This window comes from Trematomus bernacchii, unplaced genomic scaffold (genome assembly GCF_902827165.1).
Source record: "Trematomus bernacchii unplaced genomic scaffold, fTreBer1.1, whole genome shotgun sequence".
In the NCBI taxonomy this organism is placed as follows: domain Eukaryota; kingdom Metazoa; phylum Chordata; class Actinopteri; order Perciformes; family Nototheniidae; genus Trematomus; species Trematomus bernacchii.
In genome coordinates this window covers 1,149,218-1,166,578 of record NW_022987733.1, presented here as the reverse complement: position 1 = coordinate 1,166,578, position 17,361 = coordinate 1,149,218, and the positions used below count along the sequence as shown (strand labels likewise).

The 17,361-nt window shown below is 40.3% G+C and overlaps 1 gene segment (V, D, J or C); it reads left to right on the top strand.

Moving 5' to 3' along the window:
• Positions 1-16,471: 16,471 nt before the first annotated feature.
• Positions 16,472-17,146, top strand: LOC117494863. The segment is given in 2 exon segments: positions 16,472-16,599; positions 16,707-17,146. Coding segments are annotated over 2 exon segments (414 nt in total).
• The last annotated feature ends 215 nt before the right edge of the window (positions 17,147-17,361 follow it).

Genomic DNA, 17,361 nt, shown 5'->3' with positions numbered 1-17,361 from the left:
CCAGCCGTGTCCTATCTAGTTAGGTGCGCGTTCACATGAAAGGGGTGGTATTTGGAGCATTCGACCAATCTCAAACACGGACAAGCGTACTGACAGCGCAGCGTCATACTTCCTGAATGAAAAGTGAACTTAATATTAGTCAAATATGAAGAAGTTAAACTTTAAACATCCATGTCTTAAACACTTTATCCAGGATAAAAGCCACATAGCTGCACCTGCAAGGTGAATAAAGCTGGTAAAAGAAAAAGCGTTTGAATGCGTACATTAACAGGTTATGAAATCACTGCCCCGTCCAAGACACGAGTGGCTCTGACTTTAATTACATTTGACTCGAGTGTTTCGTCAACTTAACGCGTTGCTTAAAATAATACTTCTGCATACAGTATGTGACACTGTGAGTGTTGCACGGCCAGATACCGCTCAAGAAGCTGACTCAAATAAGGAAATATATGATACATTATGATGTGATATGATATGAATGATAATGGGACACATCGACGTCTGCACTCACAGTGCCGCAGACTGTACTTAATGTTACTCTGATCCGGTTACTTATGTTGTGGCAGATATTTAAGTAAGCTTTCTTAACGCTAATGTTATAATAGTCAGATTGCTCTGAAGATGGGAGGGGATATTCTATTAATTTTCACGTTCACACAGTCGGTTGATTTTTGCCGGCCGTCTTTCTTGCAACGGCAGTTTTTCTGTATTTCCTCTATCCTGTAATATGACTTGATAGCTTTAAACTCCGCACACGGAGCTCTGATTGGTCAGCAGGCGGTGATTTCACTGAGTTGATCTCTTAGCCTGCAACCTAACCTCCTCCCGAGGAGGTTAGCCGCTCAGCATAAGTTACCATGGAGATCTAGCCCGCTAAAAAGAGAACCAGCGTCGTAGGACCGGAAAGCCCGAGTTTTCCCTGAAGTCAGCCGGCTAAGCGAAAATCCTGCTTCGTAGTACAGGCCCCTGGTCTGCCCCTGGCTCCGCCTCTCTTTATTTTATTTCCCATAGGGGTATTTATTTGATTTCTGGTTAGGGGAGGGAAACTCTGGGTCCTACGGCCCGTGGTGTGGCTGGCTCGGGTTCCCTCCTTCTGTTTGTTTCTTTGGCCAGTCCTCCAGACCTCTTTTTGTTTGCCGGATTGCTTGTGTGAGTAAACGGCTGTACTTCAATAAATGATCGTAATCAAGTACTGGTTTTTGCGTGTATTATTTTATGTTGCGGGTCTCCCCACGAGCCACTACCACGGAGTAGAGGGCGGGTCGTAACAATAGACAGGTATTTTCTGTGTTAGAGTTTTTGCTGGTGTCACTGTTGGTGATTTATTCAGAATTCAAGGCACCCTTAACCAGCATGGCTACCACAGCCTTCTGCAGTAGCCAGCAAAATATAAATCATATTCTGGATTTTTTTAACACTTTTTTGTTTACTAGATAATTCCATATGTGTTCTTTTATAGTTTTGATGTCTTCAGTATAAATCTAGAAAGTAGAACCAATTTAAATAAATACAAAACTTTGAATGAGAAGATGTGTCCAAACTTTTGACTGCGTCTAATACTAGTGTATATTATATATATATATATATATATATAGAATATATTATAAATACATGTTGGCAATAATTGATTGATGAGATTTTACATACATTTATATTAACGTTTTAATTACTTAATGACCTTTGTACTAGTTCCCCTATTCTTTAACAAGTAACATTTGAGATGTTTAATTTATTATTGAACATATTTATTCAGTGATTTCTTTATGAATTATTCTCGCGCAATTTGAATTAATCCAAAGTATTTATTTTTATTTGCTTTTTCACATTTAAAAAGAAAAGGTGAATAAAGAAGCACATTAAAACGAAATTATCAAATTATGTCACATTTAACCAACTAGTGCCTACATGTATGGGTAATATTTAAATCAGTAAATTAAATGGCATATTATTCAATGTATGTATTTTTATTAGGGCTGTCAGTCGATTAAAATATTTAATCGCGATTAATCGCATGATTGTCCATAGTTAATTGCGATTAATCGCAAATTAATCGCACATTTTTTATCTGTTCTAAATGTACTTTAGAGGGATATTTTTCAAGTTTTTAATACTCTTATCAACATATGAGTGGACAAATATGCTTTATATGTTTGTTTATTATCATTTGAATAATGACAAATATTCTCATGAATATTAAACACAACAACCTCTGAACATCACAAATATTCGCCTCAATTCAACCTGGAACCTCTCTCATACAATAATACTGTGTGTGTGTGTGTGTGTGTGTGTGTGTGTGTGTGTGTGTGTGAGATCGTTGGAGCTATGTGCAGCTCAAGGCATATATGCTCGAATGGGAGCTGCCTGGACGCTGCAATCATGTTGCGCGTACTATCCGTGCTGAGTGTGCTGACTTTTCGTACAATGTCCCACTGGCTGGCTACCTGCATAAAGTCAAGTGCTCGGCGCAGTTGTCGGCGAAATGTCATTGAAACAGCTCCTTATATCCGTTAGCGCAGCTAGCTAGCACCAGATGCTAACATCAACACGTAAGGTGTGCCTCGCTCGCGCGAGTCGCGCCACACATACACACTCCATACTTGCCAACCTTGAGACCTCAGAAATCGGGAGCATTTCCAAAACCACCGCGGGGGGGGGGGGTTGGGTGCTAGTGGATCGCCGGAGCTGTATTAGATTAACATTAACATGCTTATTGTAGTTGTAAGTGCACTGCCTTGCGGCCTGTAGCACCATATGTGTGGGCTGGACCTGTAAAGGAAAGGAGGGTAGAATTGTCGATTCTTGTTCTGTTTGCTGTGACTATCTTCCTCACCCTCTCAGACTTTCAGTTGCGCGCGCTACGCTACCATGGAAACCAAACAATGGTGTAGCTGTATTAAAGTCCGAGTGGAAACAGTCCTGAGTAAATCTGATTTTGTCAGAAATCGGGAGAAATGCGGGAGAAATATGACCCCGGGAGGAAACCGGGAGAGGGCAATGAAATCGGGAGTGTCCCGCGAAAATCGGGAGGGGTTGGCAAGTATGGACACACTCCCTCCCGGTCCTCCCGATGGCCAGTCCGGGCCTGCCAGTGAGCGTGGAAGTGTGGTCTGCCACAAGCGGGCGGCAGGAGCGAGGCTGTCAGCATCAGCTTGTAGATGGTATTTTACACTCGATGCGCTCTGAAACTACGGCGGCCGAGGACAAAAAATACACATGCGTTAATCGCGTTAAAATAATTAGTGGCGTTCATTTTTTTTTGCGTTAACGCGTTAACTTGACAGCCCTAATTTTTATAAATATATTTTGGTAGATTTGCTCTTCCGTAATACATTTTAATTATCATAATAAAGTACATGTGTCTAATAATACTTACATACTTTTACTTAAATAACATATTAATACAGTACTTTAACTTGTAATGGAGTATTTTCAGTGTGGTGTTTGTACTTTTACTTTTTTTACATTACATTGCATGTAGCTGACGCTTTTATCCAAGCGATTTACAATAAGTGCATTCGACCAACAAGATACAAACTTGAAGAAAACAGAATCATATAAGTACATCAGGTTTCATAGAGCTAAAACATTTCAAGTGCTACTCAACTGGCTTTAGATAAGCCAGTCCCAGTGGCGGCCGGTCCATAGGGGCGCTAGGGGCGCCGCCCCACCTCTTCCCATATTGAAAAAAATAAAAATAAATAATAATTAAAATTAAAAAAAAAAAAAAAAAATATGTTTAAAAAAATATATATGTTTTTATTTTTATTTTAATGAACAAGGTAAATATTATATAATTGGTATCAGTAAAATGTATAATCTACAATAAAATCTCGTTTAAAATTGTGTTACGATGTCTAAAGTTACTGATAAATCACATGTTTCCTGCCTGGCCTTGCCCATGCACCTTCTCTCGTCTGGGGCGCTAAGAGAGGAGCCTTCAACCAGTGCAGCAGCAGCCACCAGCAGCTGACTGTTGCTATCTGTAACGTGTAAACTATGCCGCGAAAATATAATTTCAGCCAATCAGCGTCGTCAAAGATGACGGTCACCGGGCGCCAATGTCAGCGCCCAGTGCAGTCTGTGAGTAGTTTGGACAGTGACTCGTATCCGGTTGACGCAGTAGTTGATGAGGATGGCTTCGTGTGCAGGTGGAGTCTCCGGACCTCGGTCCGCGCCTAATTCTGTTCAAGAGCTAATCTCCAATCCTTTCGAAAGGAGAAGTTTGGCAGATAAATTGTTGCTTAAAGACCTTGCACCGGACCAACCCGATTTGAATATATCGCAGCAATCTCGTGAAAAAGACAACATTTATACACGAGGCTTCACAAGTAGCTGGTACACAAGAAAGGCTTGGCTAGCTGGATGCAAACAGGTAAATGCTGTCTTTTGTTTCCCATGCTTGGATATCACTTTATATGTAGAGAGGAGGTTTCCCATGGTTGTTAGAAGTTTATTAATAAGTGGGCATTTATCACAGAAGTGATTGTTCTGTCTCCACGTTTGTTGCATTGTCTGTGATGTATTTTCCAACGGTTATAGCTCCTGTTCTGTCCCAGCAACACTACACGGTTTGCAGCTCCACCACATTTTTGGTTTATCTTCGGTGTCGCTTAAAATCTGCTTCCCATCGGACTAAAACCTCCACGTAATCTGAAGACAGATACTTGAAGTTATTTAAAACCTTTTGCAAACTTTATGTTCTTTCTTGCTCTAGCCTTGCCAGTTACATTGTACATAACACATATATTATCATTATGCTAACTGGTTGTTCGTGTTAGACGATGTAGCTTTTTCATTTCTGAGTTATTGCTATATGTAAATAAGCCTGTTTGTAAATAATCCTCAGAGAAACAAAGAAAAAACACAATTTATGACATTTTGTGCTGTGGTTATTTTTTTTAAATTGCATTTATTCACAGTTCAGTTTGAAATGCTGTAGTGACTTGTATTGAACCACTTAAATATTTATAATTAATGCTACTGAAAAGATGCTATTAATTTTATATCTCACATGCAGTTCACTGTAAAGCTACTTGGTGAAGGTGTTTTAAGAAAGAAAAAAACAGACCAGTTCTGAGAACACAAATTCCTGGTAAAGTAGTAGATGTTCAGGTTGATAAATAATATTTTCCACACTGAAGATTATGGAGGTATTGATCAGTCTTCTCATATTTTTAAGCCTCGATTTCTCCTTTCCCCCCCCCTCTAACATCACCAGAAGTCATCATTTAAGGGGTCATTTCTCGGACCCCCCGGGTAGGTCACTTACGGTACGTCAAGAGCCCCACCAAAAAAAAAGACCACCGGCCGCCACTGGCCAGTCCTTTATTAGTATATTAGTGCTTTGTTAGCAATTCTTTGTTAGTAATTCTATCGCTCGAAGTGGAGTCGAAAGAGATGAGTTTTCAGTCTGCGCCGGAAGATGTGCAAGCTATCTGCTGTCCTGATTTCAATGGGGAGCTCATTCCACCATTTTGGAGCCAGGATAGCAAACCGACTACCTGCAGCAAGTGCTGATAAAGGGTCTAGACTCTAAAGTGTTATTAATGTGATAATAAAGTGCTACTGAAGAGTGTAAAGTGTTTATCAAGAGTAAAGGGAACATACCTGCTCTGTGTATCCGAAGCTGAGGCTGTAAAACAGCGTCCAGAAGTTTCTGGAGTCTCTTGTTCTCCTCTTTGGAAAGACACAGCTCCTCCTCGTACTCGGCTATCGTTTTTTCAAACAAAGCAAATATCTCTTCAGTAGTGAGTCGCTGCTTCTTCAACGACAGCAGCATTTGGACTTTACTCATGTTTACTAGATCACCTTTTCCTGCAAGCTCCGTTAAACACACACCGTTTCTCTCTCCATCAAACTCTTAATCTGACTAGCGTTGCTAACGTGTTTCCAGCTAGCATGCTAAGCTAGCTCCTATAGTCCGAGGTAAACGCTCCAGAAAAAGAGCACACAGTCCAATCAGAGGTTTATCCAAACACACAGATGATGGATCAGTAGTGCTGGAGCTCACACACACTTTCTCAGGAACAAGAGAGAGAGAACCGTAGCGACGAGACGCCGTTACCGAATAAAATGTGGGACGAACAACTGGTGATATTCTATAGAGGCGAAGTCCCTCCCCTTCCGGTGGGACTCATGGCAAGGCACATTTATTTATATAGCACCTTTCAACACAAGGCAATTCAAAGTGCTTTACAAAAAATGAAAGACATTAAGAAAATGGCATTTAAAATCAGTCATTAAAAAGAAAAGATAATAAAATAAACATTAAAAGAAAAAATACATGGATAAAAGTTACAGTGCAGTTTAAGATGTGAATAGTTCAATTAAAAGCGGCGACAAAAAGAAAAATCTTCAGCCTGGATTTAAAAGTAGTAAGAGTTGCAGCGGACCTGCAGGTTTCTGGGAGTTTGTTCCAGATATTTGGAGCATAATAACTGAACGCTGCTTCTCCATGTTTAGTTCTGACTCTGGGGACAGAAAGCTGACCAGTCCCTGATGACCTGAGAGTTCTGGATGGTTCATAATTTAGCAGTAGGTCAGAAATGTATTTTGGGCCTAAACCATTCAAAGCTTTATAAACCAGCAGCAGTATTTTGAAATCTATTCTTTGACACACAGGAAGCCAGTGTAAAGACTTCAGAACAGGAGTGATGTGATCCACTTTCTTAGGTTGCGTTCGAATACTCCAAAAAAACAGCTCCTAAGTTCTAACCCTATCGTCTATTCCTTGACCTCAGAGTGGAACGTCATGGGGTTAAGGGAGAGTGGATAGGAGAATTCAAAAGGACTTAGGAGAAGAGACTGCGGTCCTTTAGAGAATCCGACTGCACTTTCACTATCCGACGTGTTTATGATGCGCCAGCGGAGGTCATAAATGTGCGCCTGCTGCGGTGGGGAAACTATGGAAACTACAGTTTTCTATACAGCGGACTACAACATGGATGTTTAATAAGAACGAGGGACTACTGTAAACTCATCTAGAGACTCTGCACCGTGCTCTGATGCTGTTGTTTTATGCTTTATGAACAGGGACAACAGAGAAACATATTCTTCATGACCAAAGTTGGAATTGAAATAAAAAAGGAAAGTGAAACTTATGCTCGTCACCCTCTCCCTCCGGTCCACATTAATACAAATGATCCCAATACGTATGATTGTGTGAACTATGAAAAGATCTTAAAATAAATACAAATGTATTTATTATAAACGTTAGTCCTTAACATCTATCAATGTGTATATCACCATTCAAACATCTTTTTAAAAGTTGAACAAACCCCACACAGCTTAGTAAAGACTGTGAAATGTTGACTTTATTTGATCATTTCAGTCAAAACTAACGTTCACATTTCCCTTTTTGATTATAATACTGATGAACGTTCAAAACAAAGCACTTTGGCAACTTACCACATACGTTTTGAACCGTAACTTTCATGATATCATTTCTCGTTCATAATCGATTGTTTCCGTGAACGACCGGACATTCCCTCGGCTTAAATGCCGCGGCCGCAAGGCATTGTGGGGCAGCATTTTCTCCTCTCATGTCGGTTAGGGAGGTCCAGTGGTTCCTAAGCTAAAGGAGGTTATAAAGGAAGTTTGAAACCTCCTTTCCTTTCATTTTAGAGAATTCGAACGGCACTTATCATGGCTGCCACTGAGGGACTTCCGGGTCATTTCACTCCGTTAGGAAGGTTCCTAAGCTAAATGGACTATTCGACCGCAACCTTAGTGTTAGTGAGGACTCGAGCAGCAGCGTTCTGAATCAGCTGAAGCTTTCTGATAGATTTCTTAGTGAGACCTGTGAAGACACCATTGCAGTAGTCGAGTCTACTGAAGAAAAAAGCATGGACAAGTTTTTCCAAATCCTGCTGTGACATTAGTCTTTTAATCCTAGATATATTCTTTAGGTGATAGTAGGCTGATTTAGTAACTGTTTTAATGTGACTGTTGAAACTCAGGTCAGAGTCCATGACTACACCTAGATTTCTGGCTTTATCTGTTGTTTTGAACATTGCAGACTGAAGCTCAGCGCTAACTTTTATACGTTCTGCCTTGGCTCCAAAAACCATTACCTCAGTTTTATCTTTGTTTAATTGGAGAAAGTTCTGACACATCCAGTCATTGATTTGTTCAATGCACTTACTCAGTGTTTGAATTGGAGCATAGTCTCCTGGTGAAATTGTTACGTAAATTTGTGTGTCATCCGCATAGCTATGGTAACTTATTTTGTTGTTCTTCATTATCTGAGCCAGTGGTAGCATGTAGACGTTAAAGAGAAGAGGCCCCAAGATGGAGCCTTGAGGTACCCCACATGTCATATTTGTCAACTCAGATGTGTATTTACCTATAGAAAAAAGTTGTTTCTGTCCTTTAAGTAGGATTCAAACCAATTTAGAACTGTTTCTGAAAGTCCCACCCAGTTTTCCAGTCGGTCTAGTAATATGTTGTGGTCAACAGTGTCAAACGCAGCACTGAGATCTAATAATACTAACACTGAAGTTCTGCCACTGTCTGTGTTTAAGTGGATGTCATTGAAGACCTTTACAAGAGCAGTCTCAGTGCTGTGGTTTGGACAAAAGCCTGACTGGAACACATCCAAACAGTTATTTAAATGCAAGAAGTTACTCAACTGTTGAAAAACAACTTTTTCAATGATTTTACCTAGAAATGGCAGGTTTGATATGGGCCTGTAATTGTTCATTACTGAAGCATCTAGATTATTCTTTTTTAAGAGCGGTTTAATGACTGCAGTTTTCAGGGCCTGTGGAAAAATACCTGAGTGAAGAGATGTGTTTACTATATGAAGTAGATCTGAGGCCATGCAAGGAAAAACATCTTTGAAAAATCCTGTTGGAATAATATCAAGGCAGCAGGAGGAGGATTTCAGAAGTTGAATAATGTCCTCTAGGTTTTTATCATTAATCTGATGGAATTGTGTCATGGTGTTTGAATTGATATTAGGTGGACATAAGGACAACACATTTGCTGAACTTGATACAGAGGCACTGACTGCTTGTCTGATTTTCTGAATTTTGTCAGTGAAGTAGGAGGCAAAATCATTGCATGCCCTGGTGGATAGAAATTCAGAGGCTACTGACACTGGGGGGTTAGTTAGTCTGTCGACGGTAGCAAAGAAGGCACGTGTGTTGTTTTTGTTTTTGGTAATGATGTCAGAGAAGAAAGACTGTCGTGCGTTTTTCAATTCCAAATTATAAAGGCCAAGTCTCTCTTTATAGATTTCAAAGTGAACCTGGAGATTTGTTTTTCGCCACCTACGTTCAGCTTTTCAACAATTTTTCTGTTCTCACGGTCATGGCCTTTCTCCATGGAGATATTTGTTTGCCAATCACTTCCTTTACCTTAGTTGGAGCAATGGCATCTATAACATTTTTAATTTTTGAATTAAAATGATCTACTAGCTCATTTACTGAGATGTTAGCAGGGGCAAGTGTGGATGAAAAATTCTGAGTAAACATTTCCCTAGTATTTTCAGTTAAATATCACTTTGTGGTTACCTCTTTTTTAACATTTTTGTGAACAGAAATAGAGCTCTCAAAGAAAACACAGGAATGGTCAGAGAGTGCAACATCAGTCACCACAACCTCAGAGATATTCAGACCCTTTGAGATAATTAAGTCCAGAGTGTGCCCCTTATTGTGCGTGGGCTCCGTCACATGCTGAGTCAGTCCATAGCTATCAAGAACACAAAACAGTTCTTTAGCCCCTCTGTCCTGGGGGTTGTCAACATGGATGTTAAAATCACCAACAATGACTAGACGGTCAAAGTCAATACACACCATGGGACCTTATTTCGGAAAAAGTTTGTATTGAAGTCAATGGAGAGAGAAAGATTATCTTTCAATCCCGTTTGAATTGTGCCACGAATTACACATATGATGTTTTTCAATCTTAAATAATAATTTCCATGTCAAAAAAGTCACAGTTTGTCGTAAAACTGTTGAAATATAAGACTATGAAAAATACGCAACTAGAAAGACTACAAATCCGCGAATCCCGGTCCCGCATGCTGGCTCTTACGGAACCGACTAACTCCCCTTGTGTGCATGTACAGCTCTCAACATGCCCAGACTTGTAGTGATTTTCACCTCTTTTAATACTTTCCGCCTCATTCTGAAAGAAAGAGGTGAAATGTGCCAACGTGACGGCCGTCTTGGTGTGTGGTGCGAGACGGGAGATGTAGTTCATTGAGCGGTATCACACACAAAAAGTGTTACTTCACAGTTTTACGACACATTTGAATTTTTTTGACTTGCAAAATTATCTTTTAAATTGACAAACATCATATGTGGAGATTGGAGCTGGCTGTGATTCATTCCAGGAGGAGGAGCAGCGCTGACACTCTGAACTGTTTCCTCATTTACAAACGGAGCCTCGCTTACAACCTGCTCTACATTTGAAAACAGTCTTCAGCTGTAAAATATTTGTTTTAAATTCAGGCTTTTGTAGCACACAGCTCCACACTCATGGTAGCAGTGGTGTAAGAAGTACTCAGATATTCTACTAAAGTAAAAGTAGAAATACTACAGGGTAAAAATACTGTGTAACAAGTAAAAGTACAAAAGCATTGGTATCAAAATATACTTAAAGGGGACCTATCATGCAAAATGCACTTTTGCACGTCTTTTATACATGAATATGTGTCCCCGGTGTTCCAGGGAACTCACCAAGTGTCAGAAAACACAACCCTCTCTATTTTCCTCCATACCCGAATCTCTAAAAAAGGGGCTGCAACGGATCTGATAAAAACTGATCCAGATTTGAACACTGTCCTGACGTCAGGACGGTGGCGCTACGGCTATTGGGCCAACTCCACCAATCAGGAGGAGACAGCCACGGCCATTGCCGTTCGAAAGCGCTGGAGACGCTGTAGTACATATGCCAGGCCTGTAGGTGGTGCTGTTCTCACAGAATCTGCCCTTGCAAATCCAGAGCTAAACAATGTCAAATTGAGCAAAATGAGGCATGGCTAAAATGCATGATCTGTTTGGTATTTTGAAAAAAAAAAAGTATAAATATGCCTTATATAGGTATGGTCCTACACTATATTATTCAAATATAGCATGATAGGTCCTCTTTAAAGTACCAAAAGTAAAAGTACTCCTTATGCATAATGGCCCTTTTCAGAATCGTATATATATATATATTGAGTTACTGGGTTACTCTAATGATTATTGATGTGTTTTATCACAGTTAGTAAATGTAGGGCTAATTTGAATAACTGTATGTCAAAGTGTGTTTAATAATTGATTTATATTTTTGAATTATCTACTAATCTATATCTAACTAGTAAATAAAAGCTGTCAAATGAATGCAGTGGAGTAAACAGTACAATACTGTCTTCTAAAATGTAGTGCAGTAGAAGTATAAAGCAGCATAAACTGAGACGTATTGGCATCAACCACTACTCACTACTTACTGTGCGTAATGTCTAATCTTAGAATCATATATATTGAATTACTGGATTATTTCATTTTTTATACATTAATGTGTTTGTTACATCCCTATTAAAGTGTAGGGGAAATGGAGACAGTAACACACAACAACCAATAACAGTCAGGGTGAAAGAGAACACAAGTGTATTTATTTACACCAAAAGAAATGCCAACAAATGTTCTTTAAGTGAGGAGACAAAGAAGATTATGCCAAATTAAATAAATGAATATAACAAAACTCAAACAAAAAGCCCTCACTCACTATCTGTTCAATCATTTTTCGCAACATGCACCTGGTCTCCAATCCCTCTGCCCCCCTCCCCCCACGGGAACTCCACCTTTCTCAAAGAATATGTGCACTAACACTTGAACCTGAACACACACATGCACGTGTGCAATATGTGGTGTAATGTGTTTTGGGCCATAACATTAAATTACAACAGGATTGTATGGTTATGACTGCATAATAAGTTAGTTATGATGTAGTAGAGTATTTTCCCTGTTTATCTTCCAGGTCCATGAGGGAATAGTGTACTGTTAACCATCAGGCAGTGCATTCAGCCCCGTAATCCTGCATTTGGTTAGTTTCCTTCAGTTTCTGTCCCTCAAATCTTTGGAAACAGTCAGAAAAACAGCTACGGAGAACACGAAGAACAGTTTTAAATGATGACTTTTTTTGCTTTAAAGGTAGGGTAGGTACGTTTGAGAAACCGGCTCGAGATCACTAGAATTTGAAAATACACAACCGGAGAAAATCTGCCACTTCCTATAGAGCCCCTCCTCCAACACACACGAACGCGCACATGACCAATGAGGGCACGAGATAAGTTTGTGCACAGATGGAAGGCTGACAGGCAGGTAGGCCATCCAGTTATTTTAGCCGGGCCGGCTAAAATGATTGGTCGTACTTTTTACAGTATTACGGCTTCCACAGATGATATTTTTTAATGGATTTTTTGTCAAAGCACTTAAGATATTCATTGCTATCGGGATGTTAAGAGCATTCCATGGAATATAACAAAAAGTTCAAGGTTCAAGGTTCAAGGTTCTTTATTGTCAATCTGACATAGCTACAGAGTAATTATGCAGTTGAAAATCTTATGTCACAGGCTTCTCCAACAATGCAACATAATAACATAACATAATAACAATAAGAGCAAGAGCAATACAAAAATAGTAATAGTTATAAAAATGAAATAAAGTTATGATGTGGAATAGTGCAGTATGAGTCTATATACAAGTTATTGGAATGATATATATATATATTAGGTATTAGATACATACTACTGAGTAGCAGTTGAATGTTTGATGTTGTTTCAACAGTTCAATTGTTTAACAGTCTCACTGCCCGCGGGAAGAAACTGTCTCCGAATCTTCTTGTCCTTGCCCGGATGCTGCGGTAACGTCTGCCAGACGGCAACAGAAAGAACAGTTTGTGGCTGGGGTGATGGGGGTCTTTGATAATCCGTAGTGATTTCTTCCTGAGCCGCTGGGAGTAAAGGTCCTCCATGGATGGCAGCTCCGTCCTGGTGATGTGCTGTGCAGTTTTCACCACCCTCTGTAAAGCCTTACGATCGAGGTCGGTGCAGCTGCCGTACCAGGCCGTCATGCTGCCAGTGAGGATACTCTCTATCGTGCACCTGTAGAAGTTGCAGAGTATCCTGGAATCCATTTTGAACCTCAAAGAAGATTCCACCTTCTCTTTGTACTGTCTCTTTGCATTTTTTATTGCTCTCCGGAGATCATACCTAGACTTCCTGTACTCCTCCAAATCTCCCGCTGTGTGCGCGAGAGTGCGCGCTTTCAGTTTGCCGCGCACCTCACCGTTTACCCAGGGCTTTTGATTTGGGAATGTCCGTACAGAAACCTTCGGTACCACGTCATCGATGCATTTCCCAATGTAGCAGATGACAGTGTCCGTGTGTGTGTTGATGTTATTGTCCTCAAACACACTCCAATCCGTAGATGCAAAGCAATCCTGCAGTGCTGAATCTGACTCCTCGCTCCATCGTTGTACTGTCCTTGTTATCGGTCTGTCCCTTTTAAGTTTCTGCTTGTAAGCAGGCAACAACAGTAGTGAGATATGGTCTGATTTGCCGAAGGGAGGGCGAGGGAGAGCCTTATATCCATTCCGGAAAGGGGAATAAACATGGTCCAGTATGTTTCCCCCGCGCGTCGGGAAGTTGATGTGTTGGTAATATTTTGGCAAAACCTTCTTCATGTTGGCGGTGTTGAAATCTCCGGCCACAACGAACGCCGCATCTGGCCGTGAAGTCTCGGTTTTATCAATAAACCCAAACAGCTGATCGAGTGCCGTGTTGTTGTCGGCGAGTGGCTGCGGCGGGATATACACTGCTGTTATCACAACAGATGTGAATTCCCTCGGCAGATGGAAGGCCCGACATGAGATCATGAGGTGCTCTAGCTGTGCGGAACAGTCCGATGAAATAATCTTCACATCTGAGCACCAGTTGTTGTTAGTCAAAAAAAGTGTATCTCGAGCCGGTTTCTCAAACTTACCTACCCTACCGTTAATCACCCCGACTGAATTAATCACACGTGAATATTTTTCACTCATGTTCCCAAGAATACCTTACACTCTGTTATTGCTTAACTTTTATTCATAAACATAGTCGAAATAAACTGCAGTGAGTAACATTTCCATGAAGATATTCCAAAAATCAATACCAAGAAGCACATGATGGCGTTTTTCAGTGTCTGACAGGCTGCTGCTGCAATAGCACTGAATGTTATTATTGTTATTATCACATGTTTTTCATGTATCTAGTTTTACATGAATTTTTGGTTGTTTTTCGTATTGCACATTTTGCTGATTGTGTTTTGCTGACACCTGACTATATGGACGGAGACAACATGAAGCTTTCACTCCTGAGGGGACTGACAACAACAAATACCCAACACCTTGGCAGAGATAATACATACGTCCTTCTCCAGCACCCCGGGGCTCCTGCTCTCCTCCCAGCTTCTGCTGCTGCTGCTGCTGTCCACCTTCCAGGCCAGACTCCAGTCTGAGGGGAAGCCCTTGTTGGCCAGGCACACGAGCGTGGCCTTCCCCTGCTGCAGCTCTTCTGTGGAGGGGGGCAGCACCGTCAGGGTGGGACGGACATCACCTAGGAGACACCAATCAGATTAGAGGACAGGGAGCACACAGCTGTCAATCAACCAGCAGACACTGGGACACCTTTACTGTGAGAGCGTTTCTCCTTTAAGGAGTTTCTGTCAGATGTTGGTTCTGCTCCATCAGTCTCTCACTCACACATTGTTTCACTTCCCTTTAAGAAGCCTCTCATGCAAATCAGCACCGAGACACTTCATACAGAATCACCAACTACACTGGAAATAAAGTACAACATTAGGAAGCATTTAAAAAGTTGTGGTCCAAATCATCCAAAACCTGAACTCTGCAAACCATTATTAAATTATTTACTGGATAAATGAACAAATACGGGAAATGGAGCAATCAATTGAGCTTAATGTGAATCTCAATCACTACCCAGTTTTACAAACGTTAAAATAATGTCTGAAAGAATTCAACACATTTTTTAATATCCATCGTTATCTTTACTCTGTTTAACTGTATATAAAAACTGTTTTCGTAATTTCTTTGAAAACAGAGGGGAGAACCGAGATAGATACATTTAAAATAAGTTAAGGTAAAATTATAATTTTTATCATTTCACATTTGAAGCTGTTTAAATGACAGTATGTTGGGAATGTATAAAGACATTTCAAGAACATCTTCTCCAACTTAGGCTCAATGATGAAGAGAAATAAAGACATGAATACTAATACTATCTAAACATTACGATTAAAATAATAAAAATCTATCTCAAACATTCTAACATAGAATTTAAAACATCTCTTAACAACATCATATTTAGTTTTTGTGCAGAAACTTACTTCCAACATCCAGTCTGGTTCCTCCACCAAAAGTCAACCACAGTGATACAAAGTCATTGAGCCGCCGTACAAAAACCTCTCACTGTAGAGAGACACGGCTCTCTGACTTTGAAACACTGAACTAAACCTACCAGCCCTCAAGATGCTACTTCACCATTAAAGGTGGAAATAAAAACTCTCATAAAAACATTTAAACGTCTTTTGCTGGAGGAAAGTTAGCCTCTTAGTGCAAAATATTTGAGAAGAATTTATACAATGACATGGAGAGGCAACTATTTTGCCTAGTATGCTGAATACACAACAAAAGAGAAATTGCTCTTGTAAAATAACATTTGACTTACTTCCAAACTCCAGTCTGGTTCCTCCACCGAACGTCTACCACAGTGATACAAAGTCATTGAGCCGCCGTACAAAAACCTCTCTCTGTAGAGAGACACGGCTCTCTGACTTTGACACAAACAAACTCACCAAACACATCCACAGTTTACCCAGTTTATATAAGAACTGCTTCAAATGTTTGAAACAGATTCACAAACTATGGAAAAGTATCTAATGTTTCTTTTGTGAACCTTTTAAACATTTAAAAGGAACATTAAGTTGTGTCTTGAGTTTCAAAATGAAGATGATTCTTTCGAAAAACTAATTGTTCACAAAATATGTTTTTTTTACGATTTTATCATCTTTTTCATCAAAGTAATTGAACACTTAAATGAAACAATAAATGTCTAATAAAAGCTCTGCATGTTATTCTTCCAAATGTGCATAATTCCCATGAATACATGTTTGTTTGTCCATCAGGATTCATAATAAACCTCCATTTTGTTTTTCCTAGGTGGGATTGATTATTTGGGGTTATTCATTTGAGCTTTTTAATGAAATTAACTGCAAGAAAATGTGTCCATTGAACTTAGAGCCTCAAACAAGTGAGCGCTGACCCATTCCTGATCAATCCTCTGACAGAGAGATGGATCCATTGATAAACAGCATCATCAGAGTAATCCAGGTCCCTGTTGGAGTCAGTCAGAGCATTTCCATAGAGAGACACTTTGCATCAGCAGCACCATGCTCCAGTGCTCTGGGAGACCTTATAGTCCTGAGAGTTGAACACTAGATGACTGACAGCTGTCCTTCATGACAACAGAAGCCACAGGAATCCTCCTCATCAAAAACATGACTTTGATCTGCGTCCTCATCTGGACTCTCCTCTGCTGCTGCTTCACAGGTAAAGTCCAGAGAATCAAAGTCCTCTCCTCTGTGAATATCCGTCCCTCTGAAAGGAAGCGGACAAAACCATGACGCTGCTTTATGTCTTTGTCTCTGTATCCTCAGAGTCCAGAGGCCAGGTCACAGTGACTCAGTCTGGAGCAGTGAGCTCTGCTCCGGGACGCTCCATCTCCATCACATGTACGACCAGTTCCCATGTTCATGCTGGGATATGTTTAGCCTGGTACCAACAGAGAGATGGAGGAACTCCTAAACTTCTCGTTTACCATGCTACCAGTCGAGCATCAGGGATTTCAGAGCGTTTTACAGGCAGTGGATCAAACTCTGACTTCACTCTGACCACCAGTGGAGTCCAGACTGATGATGCAGCAGTTTACTACTGTCAGAGTCTCCATATCCCCAACAGTCAGCATGTGTTCACACAGTGAAAAAGCGTCGTACAAAAACCTCCCTCAGTCAGACTGAACAGGAACTGAACTGACTGCTGCAGCTGGAAGCTACTGCAGAGACTGATACACTTCACTGAGGACACACACACACACACACACACTTTTAATTGCAAGTCGACTGAAAATGAAGTCTGTATATAAATTAAATATACTATAGTAAGTTATTATGGTAATCCTGTTGAAAGAGTATATTAAACACAATTCCTAAAGCCTTATTAAACATACTTTCTTATAAACGTGTTAATTGATTCATATTCAATTCACACAGTTTAGTTTCCATTAAAACTTAAGGCCGGCATTTTTTAATTAGC